The sequence below is a fragment of the Asterias amurensis genome, chromosome 15, assembly GCF_032118995.1.
Source record: "Asterias amurensis chromosome 15, ASM3211899v1".
Classification (NCBI taxonomy): domain Eukaryota; kingdom Metazoa; phylum Echinodermata; class Asteroidea; order Forcipulatida; family Asteriidae; genus Asterias; species Asterias amurensis.
The window spans coordinates 13672771-13697992 of record NC_092662.1 but is presented as its reverse complement, the minus strand read 5'-3'; the positions used below and the strand labels follow the sequence as shown (position 1 = coordinate 13697992).

Sequence of the window (25222 nt, the reverse complement as noted above, 5' to 3'; positions counted from 1 at the left end):
AGGGAGCCGTTTCTCATAATGTTTCATCAACAGCTCTCTATTGCTCATTACCAATTTAGTTTATATGCTAACAATTATTTTGAGTTATTACCAATGTCCACCGCTTTAAGTAGAACTTGTACCTTTGGTTTGTGAAACCGCTATTGCATATTCCTCCATAACAATGTACTGCTCACAAAAAGTTAGGAAACTTTTTTTAATCAAGTATATTTTTTTAATTATTTATTACTCTCTTTGTATATGTTATATATCAATGCAAAGCTGAAGTGTTTCTCTTTAAAATGATACCACATTTGCAATGAAACATTTGCAATTAAATAAATTAACTAAACATTGCTGTGGGGCAAATTGTCTGAACAAAACTTCAAGCATTGAAGTGCAGGATGTCCTTAAAGGTACCGCACACGTTTGGTCATTGTCAGAGACCAGTATTCTCACTCGGTGTATCCCAACATTACATAAACCAACAAGGGTGTGAAAATTTGGACTCAATTGGTCGACAAAGTTGCAAAAGAATTATGGAAGAAAAGAACATCCTTTTTGCACAATTGTGTGCTTTTTGATGCCTTGAATTCGACACCTCAGCTAAGGTCTCAAATTCAATTGAAATATTTTCTCAAAAAATACGCTCTCCATTGCTCACTACCAAGTAAGTTTTTATGCTAACAATTATTTTGTGCAACTACCAATAGTGTCCAGTGCCTTTAACAACATTAGAAGCGAGTTTAACCCCTAAAATTGTTTGTACATAATCTACGTGTTATTCAAGTTGTTTAAAACAAAAATATAAATGTAAAACAAACAAACAGTAGGTTTTGGCAAGACTATTTGGGAAAACGATTTCCACCATCACACACCTATTACTTTGAGAATCAAGCAACTTTGCTGATCTTTATCTTGAAATGACTGCAAAATTGATATGAAAGAATTGTAGGTATCTGATGGGCATCAACTTGACATACATGATAAAATTGTGTAAGGGTAAAAAAAACCTAATTATATTAACTATTATCCCTGATGCAAAAATAAACATCTATTAACCCTTTTGTGCACAGATAAAAAAAAAAAAATTTAAGCAAAAAAAGAATATGTTCAACCAAGTTTAAAAAAAAAATTCCCAATAGCACCCCCTTGTGAAAATCACACCAAACGTAGTTATAAAGTTATGACTTTTTATAAAAGTTCATTTTTTTTGCTGTTTGTTTGTGGTCGCTAGCACCGCCTTGTGCACCAATGGGTTAAAGGAACACGTTGCCTTGGATCGGTTGAGTTGGTCTTTGAAAAGCGTTTGTAACCGGTTGTTATAAAATGCATATGGTAAGAAAGATAATTTAAAAGTAGAACACAATGATCCACACAAATTTGCCTTGAAATGCCTGGTTTTCCTTTTACTTTGCGAACTAACACGGCCGGCCATTTATGGGAGTCCAAAATTTGGTAAAAGGAAAACCATGCAATTTCGAGTTATACTTGACCGATTCAAGGCAACGTGTTCCTTTACTACTACACTGTCTTTTTGCTTGATTAGGACTAGATCAAAATCTGTGACTTAGCAAGTCATTGTTCAAGACATTTATAAAATCTAATTCACAAATGGCTTATTTCTTAAACCATGTCAGCACAAAAACTTGCTTTAAAAAATCATCAAAAATAGGTTAACAGCCAGAATACCATACAGTTACCGTTGCTGTGACTGGTACCATGGTCATTTCTTTCTTAGCCAAGAAATCTGCTAAGCAGAATTTTCTGCTTAACAGCTTTAAAAAATTAGGCTCTGTAAAGGGTGGAACTAGTCAAGTAGCAATACTCAAGGTATTAACTACTTTCAGATAAATAAATAAAAACATTTTTAGGTTGGGCGAGGAGCGGGGAGAGAGTTTAAAAATAGAGCAGTTATCTTTAAAAATGTTTAGAATATTGTTTTTTAAAGGCAGTGGACACTATTGGTAATTACTCAAAATAATTATTAGCATAAAACCTTTCTTGGTGACGAGTAATGGGGAGAGGTTGATGGTATAAAACATTGTGCAAAACAGCTCTTTCTGAAGTGCCATAGTTTTTTAGAAAAAAGCAATTTTCCACGAATTTGATTTTGAGACCTCAGATTTAGAACTTGAGGTCTCGAAATCAACCATCTAAACGCACACAACTTCGTGTGACAAGGGTGTTTTTTCTTTTATTATTATCTCGCAAGTTCGATGACCGATTGAGCTCATATTTTTACAGGTTTGTTGTTTTATGCATTTGTTGAGATACACCAATTGTAAAGGCTAGTCTTTGACAATTACCAATAGTGTCCACTGCCTTTAAGAGGCAAGGTAATTTCTACTACCAATTTTAAAGTCAGTACATAAGGGAGACATAAGGGAGAACCAAGGCCATGATCAGGACCTTGGCTGCGACGACACTACTCCCTCGAATCCAATGTCCACAAATCAAGTCCATTTTGTGTTGTACAGTCTTATTTACAGCTTTATACAAAAGATGAGTTGAAGGAGGCCCCGTTAACTGGACGGAATATGCTTCGGACAGAAGAACTTCACGTTGGACATATCGGTCGGGGCCAACGCGACGAAGCCCAAACACCGGGCGTGAGCCCAAAATGTACAGCCAGCCTTCTGGCACGCCATAAACGAGTCCTTTTTCTTGCAAATAGCACACGGGGCCTTCTTATTGGCTTGTTCATAAGTCGGGCTGATCACCTGACATTCAGCGGCCTCCTCCTCGACAGACGATTTCTTTGATTTTGGACGACCTCTGGGCGTAGGGTGGACGGTGATTAACGGCACGCCTGGTTCTCCTTCTAGTTGGAACTCTCCCGACGAGTACTCGTACACTTGGCCTCCTTGCGACTTCAGCTTGATACTGACGGAGGCGCCACAGATGGACGTGAGTTGATTCGCCTGTTGGATTGAGATAGGCTTCATTCAGTAATAGAAACAATCCTAACTGACTCACAAGTCCCTCAGTATCTTCAGAGATCACTCTCTTTGAGACTGGGAAACAGCCAAAGAGAAACAATTTTGGAGTCCTTACGAGGACAAGGCAGCACTTAAGGAGTGAAGGATTAGTGTTTGCGGTCTAGCTCAGGCATACCATACAACACAGTGGTATTTGGCCAACAACATTGTTCCTTTGTTATATAGTGATTCTCCCTTTTACAAAAAAAAAAAAAAAAAAAAAAAAAAAAACTTTTTCCCCGATGCAAATTTAACAGTTTCACTATTCCCATTGGTGGAGAGCGCGTCACAGGGAGGGGGGTGTTTGAACTGTTATAATGACCAGGTGGAGTTGTTGATAACCGGTTGTTTTCGGATACGTTTGTGCGGGTTAGCCCACAACTTTGTTCCCAGGGGTGATCGATCTCGCCGTGCCATTTTGGCCTATGAATACGAGGATGCATACATGTAATACTACTACTTTGCGCACGAATGCATATCCGAAAAACTGTCTCAGTCATAAAAATGCAACACACGTACTGAGCAGGAAAAGACTTCGGAAAACAGTTAAGTTTTCCAGAGTTTCTTACTTTATTACTCCTTTTAACCAAAAAGGCATTTATGAATGGGAATAAAAGAGTAGTGACTCGTTCTTAAACTGCCGCTTAAAACCTTGCAGGGTCATGGCTGTGTGATAAAGGCCCAAGCTGAATCGCACGACCCTGCCGATTTTGAATGGCAATTAAAGAAGTCGTCGCTACCCTTTTATTCCCTTATTAAATTGTCTAAATTAAATTGTTAAATTGTTCTGAATGCATGTTTACCTTGTCGAAGATCGTTTTCCTCCTCTTGAAGAAGGATTTACACCGTCTCTGACTGTCCTCCTCGTACGAGAGATCGATGGGACCCACATGGTGGTTGGAGTGCCTCTTCTTCGTAAAACTCTCGTTGGTGGATGTCATCTCATCATGTGAGCTCAGGTCACCTGATGAGGTCATCTCGTTTGCTGTGGCCATCTGAAGTTATTGAGACAAAATGAGATTGTAAACAATATCGCAGATAAAGAAATATATATCCGATTGGGTGTCATGGCCGGGTGGTTAAGAGCATCAAATTCCAGTTCTGGTGGTTAAGTAATCTGAGTGTGGGTTCGGTCAGTCCGCCAGAGATTCTGTCCCCCATTAGAAAAACAAACGTTGGTTGAAGGAGCATGTTTCAAAAGAGGGCGCTAACAGAAGTAGTTTGTACACAGTTCGCCACATAAGGGGACAGAATATCCGGGGGACAGAATCTCCAGCCACACGGGTCTAAAAAAAACTGTCATTTGAGACAGACCCCATCACTGCTGTTTAGTTACCACATTTTGTGGTGGCTTTTATTAGAGTATTACGTTTGTAGGTGTACCTCAATTTGTCTTGCACCTTCAAGAACTTGCTGGATGAGCTCCGCCATGGCCTTGAATTTCTGGTAGGAAGTAAGAAATAAAATTGAAAATCAATAGAAAATACAAACAATGCTACAACTTATTAAAAAGAAAGCCTTGTCAACTAAAAAATAAAATCAACATTTTAATTTTGGTCACAAGTATCACTTTCGCAGATTTTTCCCTTTAAAACCCCCCAGATTTCTAAGAAAAACTAACCAGGGAGTCAGAACCTGGGTTGAATAAATTGAACATGTGTTAAATTATAGCAATGAAACTTGAATAGACACAGCAGCTGCTGGGGACCTGTCCAAATTTGTTGGTGTTTACAACTTGCATAAAATAAAAGTACAAAGCCCAAGTTGTTACTAAGTCTAAAATCATTTTCTGAATAGAATATTATATTTATTTTGTATCGTTTAATATTGTTTGCGTACCAACAAAACTGCAGTGCTTGCCGTGCTAGACTAGAGCCTACTAACTAGGCAACACACCTAGTAATAGCTTCGGCTCTAGCCCCACTTTTCTGGCCAACTCTGTAGCACTATAAAGTAGGGCTAGGTTAGGTATCTGCAGTACTCCAAATCATGGAGGTAGACATCTATGTTCAAATGGATGCTGGTCATCTCGCCCGCTAGCCAGCTCGCCCCCAACAGCTCGCCCTGCAAAGTCGCCCCCTGAGAATTTTCACCCAGGTCTTTAATGTTGCCCCCAACTGGGTCTACCCCTGACAATGTATATTAAATGCAAATTAACCAAAACAATCATTTCAAAATGAATGATTTTGACATAAATATTTATTGCATCTTTTTTTTTGGGGGGGGGGGTGAAAGCTCAGTCAATATTTGATTTATGGCTTATCTAGATGAAAGTTCCAGATTCAGAACAAACATTCATTAATCAATACTAAATAAATAATTGCAAAAACAAATTAAACCAAACATTCAACATTTTTTGAGAAACCATAGAGAAAGTCCTAAAGTCCAAACTAAAACTTTTCTAAATATTTTATGGTAAAAACGGTAATTAAAAAACTGTTACCATTTCCCGGAATTAATAACAACTTTGGGCGACTTTGCTAAGGAGCGACATCGGCTTGGGGTGCAATGTCAGGGGGCGACTTTGTTTGTGTTGAGGCGACATTGTCAGGGGGTAATTTTTTAACAACCAGGGCAAGCCAGCTAGTCCCTAGTACACACTAGTACAGAAGTACTAGTAGGGGCAACTTTGCCACGGTTTGCAGAGGGCGACTTTGATTGGAGTTGGTTGAGGGACGAGCACCCCTCTCGCCCCCTTTACATTATGCAGTACTTGATGTTCACTGCAGGGAGTCCCCCGGATAACCACCACTGCACCACCACTTTTTCATTCATTCATTTTTATTACAAAAAAAGGGATATCTCAACAATGGGTTAAATTATAATTTTTACTTTTTGATACTATTATTATTAATATTATTAACTGGGCCAAAATGCTGAAATCGTCTCCCTCAATCTGTTCGTTTAGCCAATTCCCTGAGTTCCTTCAAATCCCAATTAAAAACCCACCTCTATCCTAAGTTACTCTAGATTGTATCATTGTTAATTTAAGCATTGTTTTGTCTGTAAAGCATGTAGTTTTTCTTTTGTTTTTGTTGCCATTGTATTTCGTAAGCGCTTTGTATCGCTTTTGTAAAAAGCGCTTAATAAGTAAGGTTATTATTATTATTATTATTTATTATTTCATATTGAATGAAAAAATGGTGGCGCCATACGGAAACTTTTCCAGTCCCCCCACTGACACAGAAAGAAGTCACTCAGCTAAATAAAAAAATAACTGACACTGACTGACCACTGTAGTGACACCAGTCTCAAACAACTGACAGAGTAGGCCTACTCAGCTCAGCAAAAAAAAATCGCAAACGAACAGAATATAGCCAGTGTCAGTGACACACACAGGACGTAGGGGAATTATTTTGGCAACTTAAAATATTGGGCATATCTTGTCCCGTGTTTTAAGTACATTGGAACACGTTTGCGCTCGGAATAGTTAAGATTTCTTACCTTTTTCAAGCTTTACAAAAACCCAAGTTCTCCCCTTGTTTGTGTGCACAAGTGTTCGTCCTCTGTACTTTTGTGCATGGTGCTGACTATTATTACACAGAGGCTCGTCCATACTCAAGCAAGACGTCTGGGTACCATGCACACAACCTTTTACACATTGCCTTTACCAAACTTTCTTGCAATTTGCCACTGCAATGGGATCGACCATGGGAAGTTGGGAACGAGAGCTTAATCCGCCCCACAATGCGCGTTAAATGCGCGTGTGTAAGTGCGCTGCGCGTTTTTCATGCACCGCGCACAAAAGGGGAAAAGGTCAATAATTTTGACCTTTCTATGGTTCAGTAAAAAACAAAAATGTAAAACTTGACCTCTCGAGCTCGTGGTCCGAACAAACTTTACAAAATATTGACAAGTTTGAGAGATCGCAAGTTCACACCCGTCCCCCGCCTTAGCAAATTATTCTTTGTCATGGTTGTTCGCAAACATAATGGAGCAACAACTCGTCCACAGGCAACTCGACACAACTCGACGGTTAAGACAACTCGACCATTCACGACTCGACAACTGTGACGTTGAGACAACTCAAGCCCCCCCCCCCAAAAAAAAAAAATGAAATAAAAAATCACCCGGTGTCAGTAAATGCACTTGCAGGTTTCCTTGACATAACTTTGTGTCACTCAAAAGTATTGTAGTTTGACTTAAGCATCTTTCTTCAACAAATTAAAACAACTTTTTAATGTGTATAGAATAATTACATTGAGCCATTGAATTGAAAAGTAATTGACTCAATTTCATAAACACAAAAAATTGCTATGCTCAGAAAACTATTGTTAAGCAAAAACTGGTTACCAGCAAAAGTACGTTAAGTTTACATTGTTGTGACATATGCTCAAGTGTTGCTTAGCAAAGATGTTTGTCAAGCAGTACTCTGGGCCCAACACAAAATAAGCGCACACAACGAAATTGGGGGAAACTGAAACCATAAACTAGCCTGAACATTTTGACGTCACACTTCAAGGCTTTATCTCCTATTGTTGAAGGAGGGGACCAGGGCCTAATTTCATAGAGCTGCTAAGCACATAAATTTGCTTAGCATGAAATGTTTTGCCTTGATAAAACAGGTATACCAACCAATTTTCAGGATAAGCAAACAACAGCTGAAAACCAGTAACAAGCAATATACAACAAATGGGAAATTTGTTGGTAATCCTGTTTTTATCAAGTAGAAATTTCATGCTAAACAAATTTGTGTGCTTAGCAGCTAAGAGGTTAGTGCTGACGTGACTAGGGGAAAACCCTACAGGGTAAACCAATAATTTTCAACAGAGGGCGCTCGACAGGAGGGCTGAAAAAACTCAAAACTGGTACCTCGTATTGTTGTACGGATTTTAAGGATAAGCCGAATTGGAACCCGACTGGTCGAAGTTCAGTACTTCCGGAATAAAAAGGTGAAAGGTCATTACAACCGGCTAATGTCTCCATTTCACAAAATATTCTTCCTCAAATTTGCACAAACCTATTGAAATAATCCTATTTCAACTTTTTGTTGTTAATAAAACAATTTATTACAATAAAAATGAAAAAGTATAGTAGAGATTGTTTGTGTTGAATACGGGTTTAATTAAATAGAATTGGGCACTACAAAATCCGCAGGACGGCGGATGACGTGCAATATAATGTTGTTCGGTCACCGTTCACTTCGTTGAGTTATGTTGTTGTTTACGTGACAATATTTCTGTAAATTTCACTCGAAATGTAAGGATTTTTATATGATCCTAACTTAGCAGTTCCAACGTCTGATTCGTGGTTCAACTGAAGCTGTTGTGGAGATCTTAGAGTACATGGGAAACACAGGAGACGGAAAAACATTGGTAGCAAATTTTCAACAACGGCAACACAAAAACTGCATTGCGAATGGTGGAATTGGACTGAAGATTGATCAACTTCCCGAAATGGGGAACTGTCACCCTGATCAGACAGTGTAAGACTGCAGGAATTTTACGAAACATCCGGATCTAGAGGATTAAGTAAACCTGGAAATGTCTGCAATCTCTTGTAGTAGAAATACAACTTTTTAAACAATTTATTGTGTTTGTAATCCACCACCAAAATCCAAGGTAAATACTAAATTTGAAAAATCAGCAAAATGTTTAGTGCGTTGAAGAAGTTTGTTACCAATGAGCAGAATGCTGGAAGGGGCTTGGTACCCACTGGTATGCAGACGATGGGACAGAATCTGCAGCGGAGATTTGCTAAGGGTGTCCAGTATAACAGTGAGTAGCAGTTTTAGTAGTTGCCATAACGTAACCCTCCTCCTCTGCCGTCGGGAGGAGGGTTACATTATCGCAACTACAGTTTTAGTTGCCCAGTCCCCCCCCCTCCCCCCACCCCATTCTGCTAAAGAAATGTCCCTTATATTATAAGATAGACGAGTGCCAAAAGTTGTTTTTCTACCCCAGAGTTGAACTCCAATGTAGGCCCTACCATCTTTGTGTAAAATGTAGGCCTTACCATCTTTGTGTTAAATGTAACATCTTTTATTTTTATTTTTAGGGCATCTTTAGTAACTATAATACAGGGGTCGAAATTAAATGTATTTCCATGGATCGGTAGTCAGCAGGGCTAGGTAACCAGGAATGTTTAGTAGCCCTGATGAGATTTTGGTAGCCTGAAAAACACACTAGGTCTTGAGTCACGGCACAAACTTTACATTACACCATCAGCACAGTTCATTGCTGTTTGTGATATATTGATTTTTGCATTATTTTCCCACTGCGGGCTGTCAAACTGGAATTTTTTTTATAATTCAATCAACAGCTCTCCATTGCCTGTTACCAAGTGTGTATATATGCTAACAATTAGTTTGAGTAATTAAAAATAGTGTCCAGTACCTTTAAATATAACTTATCAGTTTGTCTTTCTTACCTTTCCAGTGAAAATAATCATCAAAGGTGACCGCAACACCGGCAAGACGACGCTGTTCCATAGACTACAGGGAGAACGGTTTAAGGAGGAGTATCTTCCCACCCCAGAGATACAAGTCACCAGTATACAGTGGAATTACAAAGGTTAAAATAAAAAGGGTTTGTCTCAAACATTTTTGTAACGTCGTGGACGAGTCAGTGGCCCGGTTAAGTATCCCTGAAATGACGTTATTGTCAACGGAAGTATGTCTACCTAGATTATCAAATTCTTGAGGTTGGGGCCTAATTTTTTTGTTGATAATTACAAAAGAAATCAGTTTAAATCCTTCTTTAAATCCTTTAAAACATTTTTGCTCAAGTTATCATAGTGATTCGTAACGTGACATCACGCTTTGTTTAGCATCGCCAAGTAAGATCGTCACACATTTTAAAATCAATTCTAAATCTAAGTAAACATGAAACCTAGCTGGGAATTTACAAAGAAGTGACAGCAATACATTGTACTTTTTTTTAAACTGTAGCGACTGATGACGTCGTCAAGGTGGAAGTTTGGGATGTGGTGGACAAGGGTAAATCTAAGAAGAAAGCAGACGGCCTTAAATTAGATACAACACATGAAGTTGAGGAGACGGACGAACCATGCCTGGATGCGAGCTTTCTCAATGTGTACAAGGGAGCCAATGGAGTTGTATTCATGGTAGACATAACAAAACAATGGTAGGACTTTAACAAATTAGTCAATGGCTTTTAAAGACACTGGACACCTTTGTTTTTTTGTCAAAGACCAGTCTTCTCACTTGGTGTATCTCAACAAATGCACAAAATCACAAACCTGTGAAAGGCTTCTAGAAACAGGCCTGATACTTCACGGAGGCAACGAAGGCAATTGCCTTCGTTGCCCCTGGTCATTGCATTGGTGCCCTTGAAATGCTACAGTACAAATTTACAATTTCCTCATAGGGTGCCCTTTACCAAGGAGAAAATGCCCTGGTGCCCTTGCCCTTTCAAAAACGAAGCATACATACCTGTAGAAACCTAGGTATACTTTGAAGTCACTGGACACCTTTAGTAACTGTCAAAGACCAGTATTCTCACTTGGTGTATCCCAACATTTGCATATTAAAGTATAAACATATCTGAGAATTTTTTGTTACTCAATTGGTCATCGAAGTTGCAAGCGAAAAGTGAAAGTTAAAAAAGACCATTGTTGCACAAATTAACTGGGTATTTTTGTTCTCTCCCTGTTCAACAGGACATGGGGTTATGTCGAGCGAGAGCTTCCAAATGTACCGAACCACATTCCTGTCTTGGTGCTAGCAAGCTTCAGAGACATATCCGAACACCGCACAGTAGCTGAGGACACTATGAGATACTTCATAGAAAACTTTGAGAGGTGATAGCAGGGGGATGGGGTCGGCAGAGTGTGGGTTCGAGTCTCAGTCGTGACACTTGTGTCCTTAAAGGGACACCCTGCCTTGGATCGGTCGAGTTGTCTATGAAAGGCGTTTGAAACCGTTTGTTATGAAATGCATTGGTTGGAAAGATGTTTTAAAAGTAGAATATAATGATCCACACAAATATGTCTCAAAATTGCGTGGGTTTTCTTTTACTTTACTAACACGGTCAGCCATTTTATGGAGTCAAAAACTTGACTCCACAAAATGGCGTGCTGTGTTAGTTCACGACGTAAAAGGAAAACCATGCAATTTCACCTCCAGAACCCCAGCTCAAATCCTGCTGGGGGCACAAGGGCCAAATTTCATAGAGAGCTCTGTTTTAAGCAGAAAATACCACAATTAAAATTATAGTTTGCTGGTGTTTATTTTATTTTTTTATTTCTTGTGACAGACCATCCGATTCAGCCACAGTGCTACTAGCGGAGGCCTCCATGAAAAACGGCTTCGGTCTGAAATATCTGCACACTTTCTTCAATGTACCATTCCTACAACTCCAGGTACGTTAAACACACATTGAAGCCTTCGGCCTCGGGAAATAGGTCCCTCTTCTTGTCACTCAAAGTCCCTCGGGGGAGTAGACGTACATTAGTGAACGAATTATGCAAGTCAATATGTGTTTTATAACACACCTCGGTCTTAAATGTGAAATAAGAAAAGAAATTTGGTAAAGAAAGGAAGTTTTTTGTTGCTGTTCACAGTTCACGTCAAGAGGGGGCGCTGTAACCAAGCACTATTTTCAAGGACTATTGCCGCAAACACGCCTGTGCAAACACTTGACTATTTTAGTTCACTCCACGTGACAGTGTTTCAGCCAACCAGAATACAGAACAAGCAATAGGTGTGTTATAATGAAAGTTGCTACTCGACTACTTGCACCTCCAATATTCGCTACTTCGACACTTGCCGCCACAAATTTTTAATTTAATTCCCAAGATGCATTGGGGAATATTGTTTGCTGCAGCCTCAAGGTAGTTAAATTCAGGCTGAAAGCATTGAAGGAATTTTTTACTGATGCCTAATTGTATTTAGTAAGTAAATTTAGTTGTTGAGCGACACAATTGGTCCACCAAGCAATCAATAGTCGCGACTTTGACACTAGTCGCACTAGTCACCTAGGCTTATACACACAATGTAGTCTCATGGGTTCAAAATCATTCAGAATAATGGTGTAACAACAACAACTAATTCTTATATAGTGCATTTTACAATAACCGTATCAATGAGCTTTACATTAACGCCCTGGTCATTGAGCCAATAACATTCCTGTAATTTGTCTCAGCTCCTGGTGGAGTATACACCTTCATTCACAGTGAGTTAGGATTCATGTCATGGCCAAGAACTTCATCTACAAAAAATATCAAAACCCTTTAAATAAATATGGATGTGCTAAGATTTTGTGGCAAACCATTTGACTTTTTTGTGTTATTGCCATCTTGAAATGACTGCAGAGAGAAACGTTACTACGGCAACTAGAAACAAATAATCTTGAGACGAGCGCCACGCTGGATGAGCTAGACATGAGGAAGGAATCTGAAGATCAAAATTACAACTTGTAAGTATTGATTCAAATTGTAGAGACGGGTTGTGATTGGTTCTTAAAATTATAGAGACGGGTGAGATTGGTTCTTGAAATTTAGAGAGGGGTTGTGATTGGTTCTTGAATGGTAGAGACGGGTTGTGATTGGTTCTTTGTTTATTGCACTGCAGGTATATAGAGAGCCTAGAGGAACGACGGAGACAAAGGAAAGCCAAGGCTGCTTCTGCTGCAACTCTCACGCCAACAGTACCAAACGGAAGAGCACCTCAGACATCCCCATGTAAGCACTACCTCCCCAACTTTACGAACGTTCTCGGTTAAGTTATCTATCAAACTCCTGAAATATAATTTCTTGTGTGTGTTGTGTCCCCCCCCCCCCTCCCCCTGACATACAGCATCCCCTGGTAGTAATCAAGGGTCAAGCCACGCTACCCCGGTCTCGCAGAGCCCAGCCACCACACCGAAGCAAAACACCCCGTCGTCGACACCAGCCACGTCCCGCAAGGATCCCCAGCCAGCCAAGGAGGGCCGGCAAGACCAGCAGGCAGCACCAGCGAAGGACTCAGTCGACAACAAGCAGGGAGCAGCCCAGGCAACCTCTCTGTCACAGCGGTTCTCAAAATGGTTTGGCGGGGGCGAGTCGAGGGTGCAGCAGGGGACAAAAGAGGAAGGTGTTAATGAAGCAGGTACAAGAGTACATTCACTGGCTGTTGTTTCTGGGATTACGGAAGTATTAGGCATTGAATGAATTATTGATAATAGTAATATCCAGTTTTTATATAGCACTTTTCACACCCTAATGGCGTCTCCAAGAGCTTCCAACAATATTACCCCTGGTCACTAGGCCTTAATTCATTCCTTAAACCATCTCAGCTCCCTAGTTTGCCCGTGCAACAAATATGCGCTACTCGGCTAAATCAGTCACAAGAACCATCTCTTCTGGAAGTAAAACGCAACTATGGTCAAGTGTCTTGCTCAGGGACACAAGTGTCAAGACCAAGACTCGAACCCACAATCTGCGTATCAGAAACACCAGAGCTTGAATCCGGTGCTCTTAGTCTTCAAATGTATCACACTGAGTATAGAGTTCATGGTTGCCACAAAACCACAATACAAAGATTGTTTTGTTGTGCTATAGACAAGCTGTACAATGGAAACCAGTATAAAATAATTCTGTTTGTAGTTTTTTAGTTCAGGTTTGAACAAAATCTTCACTTTTCAGTGGGAAAAAATAGACGTATCTGAAAAAAATCTCAAATGTGTTTAAACTACGGCCGGTAAAATAAAGAAAAATAAGGACCATCCCTTGCACCGTTATTATTATTTCATTTATGTCCTTAATGTGTTTTTAACTTATCTTCCATCAGTGTATGTGTAAATCTTGTTTTATCATTGTGACTTTATTTTTTAGTGTTCTGTTTTGGAGCTTTCATAAATGTTTTGACACGTAATTTTCAATTTTTATCTTTTTAATGGACAAATAAATTAAATGAATTGCATAACACATCGTGTTAATTGAACCAGAAAGTTTCTACAAAGTCATGCCAAACAATTTCCATTGATTCTTCGATTTGATCTTTTGGCAGTGATTGAAACAGTTGCAGAGGTCAAGCCTGGCCCGATCACCAGTGTGGATGAATTCATACCGGAGGAGGGGCTAGGGGGGTTCCTTGATGACGACGATGGGCCAGGAAGAAAAAAGGGTAAACTCAAGAAGAAAGTAGAGAAGATTGTGAAACCCCCGCCCCCAACGCAAGAAAGTGATAGGTGAGTTTATAATTAATAATAATAATAATTATTAAAATTAGACAGTACTTATATAGCGTATATCACCGTAATGATATTTCTTCTTTTTTTGTAGTATATATGTAATATTTTTAATGACTGTTTTTGTAAACTGTACATTTCGACTTTTAGCCGCTGTATTGCAGTGTTTTTAATAAACCATGAATAATAAATGGTCCCTATGCGCTTTAAAGAGAGAAAGAAATATGCTGAAAAAGGGACAAAGAATGAAATTAGCTGAAATTAAATGAAGTGAAATAAAAGCTTTAAGAGCTGTTAAAGATGGTTTTATTCTTTGGAAAGTGACAACTGTATTAAGAAGAGCCTTTTCTCTTCGAAGGGCCCTCAATAATTTCGGCAACAAGACATTTTTTGAATTGCCTCCCTTCCTTCATAGCTTGAAATCCTTCTGAAACTTTCTCTCCCTGGTACCCCCTTTATGAAACAGCGATGAAGATGTCAACCCAATGGTCGCCAGCTTCCAAGAGGAACTGGATTCCGAGGACGACATCACGCCGTTCAAACCCACCAACTCAGACCCTCAAGCCCTGGTCACCTCAAGCTTTGACGTTGACCTTTCCAGCGACGGAGAAGACGTGATGACAATTACACAAGACCGGGACATTTCGTCAGAAGATGACGACGGCGATGATAACGACGTCTATAAAAGTCTGAAACTGAAATCGTTGTCGACAAATCATAAACAATCGTCGTTACCGGCGTCAAATCAAGACGGAGTAGTGAGCGTTTTCTCAATGTCGGTCGGAGCGCAGGATGAAGTTGACGCTCCTTCATTAAAGAGCAGTGCAAGGCAGAGGAACGGCAGTGAGACGGCATCTCCACTGTCGCCTCAATATCCCGCATCAACGGACAGTACTAGTGAGGACGACCAGGGTCACCAGGTAAGAAATTGTAAACTTCTACTGGAGCATCTCAAGGGCACCAAGGCAATGTCCTGCATAGCTTGAAATCCTATAATGTCACAGGCCTGTATGCTTTGTTTTTGCAAGGGCAGGGGCACAGAGGCAATTTCTCCTTGGTAAAGGGCACCCTATGAGGAAATTGTAAACTTCTACTGGAGCATTTTAAGGGCACCAAGGCAATGTCCCGGGGGCATGGGGGCAATCGCCTTCATTGCCTCCGTGAAGTATCAGGCATGAGGTCATGTCTGACGGACTTTGATTCTAAAGGGTGTCTTTTTAGCTTAAATCTGTTTGACCTCAAAGTTGGTTGCAGTTGTTGCACTCATTTCATCCCATACCAAAACATTACAAAAGACCATAAAAAGCCACACAAACAAAAGTCCATAGACTGTAAAACCTCAACATAGCAATGGTACAGAAACAGTATAAGCTAAGATCGTTTAATCCGGTAGTAAAGTATAAAAAAACAGTTCTCTAAAGAACAAACTCTACCTGGCAAGTAGATACACACATGGTGTTACCCCATACCAAATATATATCGTTTGATACATCGAAAGTCATGAATATAGGTACCACTCAAAGTCGTATTGATTTCTTTTGGATAAATTTAGAAGGAATTTGCTTCTGTTTTTACTTGAGCAAATTATTTTTGACGGGAATACTATTTAATCTTATTTATGACATCAAATCTTATTTATGACACTTTAATAATGATTAAAATCAGGCCCCAACCTCAAGGTTTTGAAAAATTAAAAAACACTTCTGCAGTTGACGGCGTGCGTCAAAATGACAATGCTTTGACGTCATGCTTGGGAGTTTGCTTTGTTATACCTCCACGCTACAACAAAGCGGCTATGCAAATTTGAGCTCCTATGATGTCACATGAGTGATGACGTAACAAATCTTTCAGAAGAGCAACGGAAAAGGCAAATGATTGGTTTTTTTTTTTTTAAATTAAAATCTATTTATAGTCATATGACTCCTTATGACTCCTTATGATTTCCTTATTGGTTGAAAAAAATTCAAATGAAATTAAGCAAAGATCACAACGTTCCATATTCATATTCAAGTAGGTCTTTAAGTTAAACCGTTACAGTCTTTACTTGACCTGACTGATTCCCGAACAGCCTGTGAGTAGGACATCCAGTCAAACCACTGACCAAGACACCTCAACCACATCTCCTGCCTCCCCGATGATCCAGCTACAACAGGAGGACTTCAACTTCCTGGAGAATGTCGGCTCCACCAAAAAACCAGGACTAACAAGTAAGTACTATCAGCCTCGTATTCCATGTCTTAACGCTTTCTCCCTCAGCCCACTTTGGACCTTGAATCCTCCCCATGCACAGGCTAGCCTAATTAGCCGTAACCATTCTAAATGCAACAATATGCACCAAATAGAAATAATTGTCAAAAACTTTGATAACCGACTACTCTCAAACCGCAAGTGTCAACAAACTAGTATTTTGAATTTGTTCGTTTGGTATGATGACGTATCACTCTAATTTTTTTGGAAGAAGATCTGAGAACCCATGAATCACCACTTTGTACATTTTTACAGGCAGAGACTCTTAAGCATTCTCCGGTGTAGCACACATAGGATTCAAACTGCCTTTAGCCCCCAAGACGTCTGCTCTAGCAATGCAAAGGTTTTGGGTTCGAATTTCACCTGAGGGATTTGCCTCCACTCACAGTATAAAGTTAAGCATTCTCCAGTGTATCACACATAGGATTCAAACTGCCTTTAGCCCCCAAGACATCTGCTCTAGCAATGCAAAGGTTTTGGGTTCGAATCCCAACAGAGTTATGACTCTCACCTTTGTCTTGTTTTTTTTTACTTCACAGAAAGGCCGTCCTTACCTGCTGACGACTTTGACAATCTTCTGACGGTGACCAGAGACCAAGACATCAGTGACACGGACACGGTGACAAGTACGAGCACGAGTAGCTCTGCCGTCAAGAAGAAGAAGAAACACAAGAGCAAAGACAAAGATGCGGTGAGTGGGCTCTCCATTTGTTTCCAAATACTCTGTAAGAACAAAACATGAAAAAGATACCAAGTGAGTAGAAGTAGTACGGATTCTTATATAGCGCAAATTCGTCACTCAGTGACGCTGAAGGCGCATTTAACCCAAGTATTTTCCAGCAAGGTATGTGGGACTGGTTTGAATTATGAGACTTACTCCTTTTACATAGCATCATGTAATGGTTTACAAAGTGCTGTGGTGCAATATGCAGCCAATCAAACCAGGAACACCGGGACGAACCCCTTCTCTTTTCGATAAGTGCACTGGGTTCTTTTACGTGTGTTACACAACACACGGGACCAGGGGCTTTACGTCCCATCTGAAGGACGAAGCATCATGGTTAAGTGTCTTGCTTAAGGACACAAGTGTCATGAATTGTAAGGTTTGCAGGGACACCAGGTAAAAATATTTTCTTTTTTTGTGAGTAGTGGTGGCTCTGAGAAGAGTAGGTTTGTTCTGCTCGAGCGTTTGAAGTATGAGACCTATTCCTTTATAGCACCATGTTATGGTTTACAATGTGCTGTGGCACGGTGTGCTGACAATACCCCACATCCCTTTTGTAAAGTGGCTGCTTCAAACATACCACACCAGAGGATGTTGAGCGCAGAGTGCGTGTAGTTGGTTTAAAGGGAAGGTACACTATTGGTAATTGTCAAAGACCAATCTTCTCACTTGGTGTATGCCAACACATGCATAAAATAACAAGCCTGTGAAAATTTGGGCTCAATCGGTCATCGAAGTTGCGAGAAAACGATGAAAGAAAAAACACCCTTGTTGGAGGAATTTGTGTGCTTTCAGATAGGAATAAAAGACTTCTAGCTAGAAGTCTTTTATTATTTTAGTGAGAAATTACCTCTTTCTCAAAAACTATGTTACTTCAGAGGGAGTTGTTTCCCACAAAGTGTTATACTATCAACAGCTCTCAAATGCTCGTTACCAAGTAAGGTTTAAGTTAATATTTGTTTTGAGTAACAACCAAACATGTACCTTCCCTTAAACATGCTGGGGCAACCCTGGGGCAAGCCGGCCCTTTCACACTTGGATTTCTCTATCCCTGATCTACCCCTAGTAAATGGGCATTCCCCGGGAATAGCTGCCCCTGCTCTGGAGAAGGGGGAATCGGTAAAACCCAGGGGTATTCTTGAAGCATGCGGCGGAACCCCATGGAATAGGGACCTGTGTAAAATGGGGGAGACAATGGGGTAAAAATACTCCTGGGGCCGTCCCAAAGGCTGTATTCCACATGTGTAAGAGATGACAGCATGAAAAAGGGCTTCAGTTCATTTGTTGTCCCTCCCCATTCCTCAACAGGAAGACGAGAAAAGCTCGAGAAAACACAAACACAAGAAGCAGAAGGACAAGAGCAAAGACCCAGGCAGACACAGCGACAAACACAGTGACAAACACAGTGACAAACACAGTGACAGACACGGTGACAAAGGAGACGGCGAGGAGAAAAAACGGAAGAAGAAGAAGTCGCGGGGAAACGACGGAGCGGTGTCCACCGCCGGGGAGGTCAAGCCGGACTTTGACGAGCTGGAGGCTTTCTTAGAGGGACCTAGCCTGGGTTCACCCTCTTCTAGTGGACCGTCGTATGAGGCGTTATGAGGCGTTATGAAGCAGTAGTAGTCAAACTAATAAATTATTTAATACATTAATAATAAAATAAACACACGATTAGCAGCTTTGACATCTGGTTGGATTCTATTGGAGTGCATGTTGGATACGATTGGAGCTAGAAAAACTATCTAAGCCAACAATATGATATCATGTGATGACTGCATGTAGTCTGTACACAGTCAACCCTCTCACTGTCTGACCATTACTACAACAAACTGTAACTCTCAATCATCAATTACTGATCATGTGAGATATTAAGAATAACCCTCCTACTATTCAACCTTTTATTGATCCGCAGTGGTTTTCTAATGATAGACAAACTATCTCAGCCTGCAATTTGGTATCATATGGTGACTGCATCTACACAGTACACAGTCAACCCTCCTACTGACCATTCAATATCATTCACTATATGGTTTTGAAGGATACATGCAGATAAACTTAATCAGCTTACAATATGACATCATGTTGTGAATGCATCTATACTGTACACAGTCAACCCTCTCACTGTATGACCGTTGTTCAATATCACCCACTGTGGTTTTGAATGGTACATGCAGATAAACTATATCAGCTTGCAATATGATATCATGTTGTGAATGCATCTATACTGTACACAGCAAACCCTCTCACTGCCTGACCATTCAATGCCATCCAATGTGGTTTTGAATGGTAGATAAACTATCTCAGCTTGCAATATGATATCTTATCTTCAAGTACGCGCTTATCCTCCAATCAGATTCGCAGAATGGAGTGGTGATAAAAACCTATATTGCACGGCTAATATCACTACCATGCGTCTTGTGTGTTCTATGTCACGCACCAAGTTTGCTTGAAGATAAATACGTTAAATAAATACGTCTGCGTCCCATATCCAACTCGGCCTTCGGCCTCCTTGGATATGGGACGCAGAAGCGCTATATTTTTCCGTATTCCACTCGCGCTTGTGTGATAACTTATAATGTGAACAATTCAGTTGCTTTAATCCTGTATTAATATAGATTTATACAAAAAACTAACCTGGGAAAATTTCATTTCAACAGAAAGTGTTGTTTTTTAGATATTGTCAAATATCTGGAGTGGTTATGTCCGTCCAGGAAGAATCATCCGTAAGTTAAAGCACACAATCTGAGAAATGTTTCATGCAGAAAATTTCTCAGATTATAATGTTTTTGAACCCCACATTCTAAAACCACATTCCCTTGAAAGGAATTGTTTCTGAAAATGGTAAGCACATTATCAACAGCTGCAGTGCTTCTTACCAAGTAAGTTTTTATGGTCTTTAAGGTGTGGATTAATTACCAAAGGTATAGACGATGTTTACATTCAAACCGCCCTCTGTTGACAAAACACTATATACACGTCATGTTTCGCCGGGCAAAAGATGCGTAGTCATGGTAAGATTGCGTGTACTTTCAAGCTGGCTGCCAAAAAACACAAAGGTTTTGCCCGGTGGTATGTGCGCGAATCATGTTATGGTTTTCAAGTGACGTCAGAGGTCACATCGTCTATACCCAGCCTTAAAAGTTTAGGTATAATTATTGATGTTGAGAAATGTTCCCTAAGAACATACATTTCGTAGTGTTTAAAGGAACACGTTGCCTTGGATCGGTCGAGTTGGTCTATAAAAAGTGTTTGTAACCCTTTTTTATAAAATGCATATGGGTTGAAAGATGTTGTAAAAGTAGAATACAATGATCCACACAAACATGCCTCGAAATTGCACGGTTTTCCTTTTACCTCTTCGACTAACACGGTCGGCCATTTATGGGAGTCAAATTTTTGACTCCCATAAATGGCCGACCGTGTTTGTTTGCAAAGTAAAAGGAAAACCATGCAATTTCGAGGCAAACTTGTGTGAGTCATTGTATTCTACTTTTAAAACATGTTTCTACCCATATGCATTTTATAAAAAAGGGTTACAAACGCTTTTTATAGACCAACTCGACCGATCCAAGGCAACGTGTTCCTTTAAGAAATTCAAAGCCAAGGCACTGGACACGTTTGGTAACTGTCAAAGACCAATATTCTCACTTTGTGTGTCCCAACATATGCATGAAATAACAAACCTGTGAACATTTGGCTCAATCGGTCGTCGAAGTTGCGAGAGAACAATGAAAGAAAAATCACCCTTGTTGCATTACTTTGTGTGCTTTCAGATATGCATAATAAAAGGCTTCAGATGAAGTCTTTCATTATTTGAGTGGGAAATTACCTCTTTCTCAAAAATTACGTTACTTCAGAGGGGGGCTGTTTCTCAGAATGTTTTATACTATCAACAGCTCTTCATTGCTTGTTATCAAGAAAGTTTTTATTGATACAATTATTTTAAGTAATTTCCAATAGTGTCCAGTGCCTTTAAGTGTCTGAAAATTTTGCATGCTAGAAAAACTATCCCCAATTGTGGCGGCTTGTCCTACTTAAATAAAAAATTAATTTGCCAAAAGAGACAAACTATTTTTTTCCTTTTTTTTTGGGGGGGGGGTCACACTCTCTAACCTTGAACCCATTAATACTCACATTTTGTTAAACTAAAAAGGTCTGGAAATTGAAAAAATTGGGTGTTCTTCTCTTAACAAAGTCTATCAGATTAGTAATTATAATATTATTTATAATAATCAGTTTTTATTTTACCGCTTTCCACACCCAAAGGGCATCTCAAAGCGCTTCCAATATTAGTACCCCTGCAGTCGATTTCGGTATAAAACGCTAGGATTAATCCTATCAAAAGTTAACTTGTCCTAACATGGGTTCAATGCGTCCTAACGTCTAATGATTACGAAACTTAAGTCGTAATACGTTCTAAGATTAATCCCAAGTTTGGAAGAGTTTGGTGAAAATAAACGGCTGGTCACTGGGCCATTTACTTTGTTCCTTAAACCATCTCAGCTCCCTGGAGAGTATACATCCTCATGGGGAGTAACCCTAAAACAAACAAAAAAGGATTCTAAACCGAATCCTTTTTGTAAATGGGGAAAAAAAATGTCTTCATAGAACACTGCTTATTTTACTGTTTACTTTACATAAATAATTCTTTTAACAAATTAACAAATATGCTGTATTTTGTATTGTGTAGATTTTGTTTAACTAGGTTCACAGTACTAAAGGTATTATTTGTTAAACATATGGTTTGTTATCGAACAAACGTGAGGAAGGTTAGTTTTGTTTTTAAAATTTGTAATAATTTTTTTTTTTACTGATATCATTTTGAGAACGATTGGAAGCAATTACGGCTGAAATACCAAAATCATTCTAAGTTACTAATCCAGTTTTTCCAGACCCATTTCGATCAGGAAGGATCGTTGCCGCCTAAATATGAAATGAGATATTTTTTAGCATTTAAGTTTACAAACAAAATATTTGTGAAAACTGTTGAACCCCTGATGGCCTTTTTTTCCCCCGGTCTCTCCATACTGATAGTTTTTGACAAACGACACGTTTAAGTCGATCCCATCACAATATTTTGAGGTCTTGGAAAAAAATAAGTGTGCTTTTTTCGTTAAACATTCTTCCTACTTTTAAAGCGTAAGCTGTTTATTTTTAAAGTAGGTTCCTATTGATTGCAAAGGTGCATTTAAAGATGCAACTTTGATGTACAAATTAGACGACAGTGCGTTACCCCCAGTTGAATATTTTATGAGGTTTTGCATAGACTGGGGTCGATTTCACAAAGAAAGTGCTAACTTTGGATTCTTTAGGAGATAAAAAAAAAAAATTAAGGCTAGTCCTAAGTTAAGACGAGATGATACTAGTCTTAACTCTTTAAATCCACCACTGCTTCATAAGGGATATCCACGTTGGGGTTATAATAATAATATTAATAACTAGTTATTATATGTATTTCACAATAACGTCTCAATGTGCTTTACATTCATGCCCTGGGGTCGATTTCACATAGGCTTAGAGTCCTAGGAGATATTAAAGACTAAAGGCTTGTCCTAAGTTAGGACGAGTAACTCGTCCGAGAAACTCAAGATAAGACTTGTCTTAACTCTTTGTAAAAGTCCGCCCTAGTCATATTTGAGCCAGATCTTTCTCAGCTCCTTGGGGAGTAACCAGCCCTGAGCTGCCATGGCCCTCCAGTGGCTTTTATCAACCTCTACCCTCACGGGTACCTGTTTATACCCCTGGGTGAAGAGATAAAACTATAGTAATGCATCTTGCTCATAGGACACAAGTGTCATGACTGAGATCCGAACCCACACTCCCATGAGTAAAACCACCAGAGCTTAATAATAATAATACTAACATACAACATTTATATAGCGCTTCATACACATCTCTAAGCACTTTACACAAAAAAAACAATAGGAATACACAACAAAGAAAGAGTAATCAGAACTTCAATTAGACGCTCTAAACCACTCGCCACATTAATAACAAATTACTTCACAGCGTTGGTAGTGTTTGTGTAAGGCATGAATGAATCAGGTTTCAGAGTGTAATTTTTTGTAATCTCTCTTGTATTTAAAACTGTGATATAACTTCCTAATGAGTGATTTGGTAGGATCCTCTATTAAAGGAACACGTTGCCTTGGATCGGTCGAGTTGGTCTTTGAAAAGCGTTTGTAACCATTTGTTATAAAATGCATATGATTAGAACGACGTTTTAAAAGTACAATACAATGATCCAAACAAATTTGCCCCGAAATTGCATGGTTTTCCTTTTACTTTGTGAACTAACACGGTCGGCCATTTATAGGAGTCCAAAATTTGACTCCCATCAATGGCCAACCGTGTTAGCCAACGAGGTAAAAGGAAACCCACGCAATTTCAAGTGATACTTGTGTGGATCATTATGTCCTACTTTTAAAATATCTCTCTAATCATTTATGCATTTAGATATAACAAACGGTTACATGTACAAACGCTTTTCAAAGACCAACTCGACCGATCCAAGGCAACGTGTTCCGTTAAATTCCAACGCCAAATTGGAACTTAACCAAACTGTTTGACTCTGATTAGGGTGGTAAGTAGGCATCTCACGGTCTCATATAAAGCAAGCCATACACCAATGGGAGAATTTGGAACACTAGGTGGCAGAAGACGTAAATTTCCAGTTTTTATGTAGTTCTGAGCTCGCTCGCACATAACCAAGAATAATGGATTTACCTGGGCCCAATTTCATAGCACTGCTTAGCAGCTGATTTTGTGCTTACTGTGCAATTTCCATTTTATAGCGCTGCTCACCGTAAACACACAAAAGGCATGTTAACCTTCCGGTGCTTACCGCACAAAAATAAATGACGTCACAAAGCAAATCCATGGTAAACCCGCAATATGGCTGCCCACTTTTTGTGCTATACTGTGAAATACGCTTCTTGCACTTGGCAAATTTTTTTGCTATAGTAAGCACGAAAATTTGCTTACCGTTAAGCAGCATTATAAAAATTGGGCCCTGCTAAGTCTGCTGCCACCTAGCATCCAAAAAGTCCCCTATTTTTCTCCAATTCTTGAGACCAATTTGGGACAGTCAATTTATACTTATTCGATATAATTATAATTCATGCAAATGATTCAAAGTATTTAACTCAGTTAGTTATTTTTGTTTGGCACTTCTTTCAATCAATCAATTGAAGAAGGAAAGGAAGTTGTGTAATAAGCCATTTGTTGTTAAAACGTTATGTTGATATGTATATAGACAAAGTAAACAATTAATTGAACCCTTTTTTTGTGTAAATGAACAAGTGAATAAAAGAATTGACAAACACTGATGGTGTGTTGTAGCTGTGCATCTTTGCAAAATAAGTGGATTTAGAATAGTTTTGATTCCAGCAACTACTGATTTTTGTTTGTGATATTTGTTGTCCAGAAAGATCAAGGGAAAAGTCTCCGTATGGCCCCACCACTTTTTCATGCGATATGAAATAATATAGTATCTAATTAACCTCAATGAGATATCCCTTTTTGTAAAAAAGGGTGAAAAAGTGGTGGCGCCATACGGAAATTTATCCAGATCAAGCTCCATGGTTCACTAAGCATGGTGGTAGAAATAGTTACCTCCATGGTTCAAGGGTGTAACAAATTAATATATACCCTCCAACAGAGGGCGCTGTTTACAGGGTTGATTAAACATGGCTTCCATACTAAAGTAGTTTCAATCCTGTGTGTCCTTACATAGTTACAAAGGCATCAATCCCATAGGTCTTTAAGAAGAACTCAATCTTATAACAATAAAAAAAAAACTTACCCTCCAAATTCTGATCCAGTATAGTTGAAACTGACCACTCTGGATCAAGATAGAGCCATATATCCGCCCTGAATCCATCAAGCAAAAAGCACCTCCTCTCTCAACTCATGTCCATACTGAAATCTCACTGGAAGAACAGGAAGTGCAATGTCAAAGATCATGACCTTTTACCCAAACATTGACCTTTGAACCCAAAGCTTTTGACCAAATCCCAAAGATGGTGCCACTTTTTTTCTGAGGGGGATCCATACCAATGATATACTAGCACATGCACAGTTGTGACATTTTCATAGCTCCTAGAGGTTTTTGGCAAGGGGCATGCTTGTCTCTACCAGTCTTTCCACAGCATGTGAAT

The 25222-nt window shown here is 39.4% G+C and overlaps 2 protein-coding genes across 3 annotated transcripts; one reads left to right on the top strand and one right to left on the bottom strand.

Annotated features, from left to right (window-relative positions):
- Positions 1–224: 224 nt before the first annotated feature.
- LOC139948163 (uncharacterized) lies at positions 225–24975 on the bottom strand. Of its 2 annotated transcripts, XM_071946221.1 has the most exons (5): positions 24868–24975; positions 16891–17059; positions 4344–4403; positions 3764–3955; positions 225–2903 (listed from the first exon to the last, which is right to left on the bottom strand). In XM_071946221.1, exons 3-5 carry the CDS (start codon positions 4389–4391, stop codon positions 2505–2507), a joined length of 639 nt encoding a protein of 212 aa, XP_071802322.1. In that variant the 5' UTR covers positions 4392–4403; positions 16891–17059; positions 24868–24975; the 3' UTR covers positions 225–2504. The 2 variants fall into 2 exon arrangements, with proteins under 2 accessions (XP_071802322.1, XP_071802321.1); XM_071946220.1 differs by lacking the exons at positions 16891–17059; positions 24868–24975 and adding an exon at positions 6405–6598.
- LOC139948162 (rab-like protein 6) lies at positions 7859–20321 on the top strand. The gene is made up of 13 exons (XM_071946219.1): positions 7859–8677; positions 9338–9472; positions 9850–10045; positions 10581–10721; positions 11177–11282; positions 12234–12337; positions 12493–12602; positions 12718–13008; positions 13909–14089; positions 14556–15009; positions 16158–16296; positions 16876–17027; positions 18369–20321. Exons 1-13 carry the CDS (start codon positions 8551–8553, stop codon positions 18663–18665), a joined length of 2433 nt encoding a protein of 810 aa, XP_071802320.1. The 5' UTR covers positions 7859–8550; the 3' UTR covers positions 18666–20321.
- Positions 24976–25222: the final 247 nt, after the last annotated feature.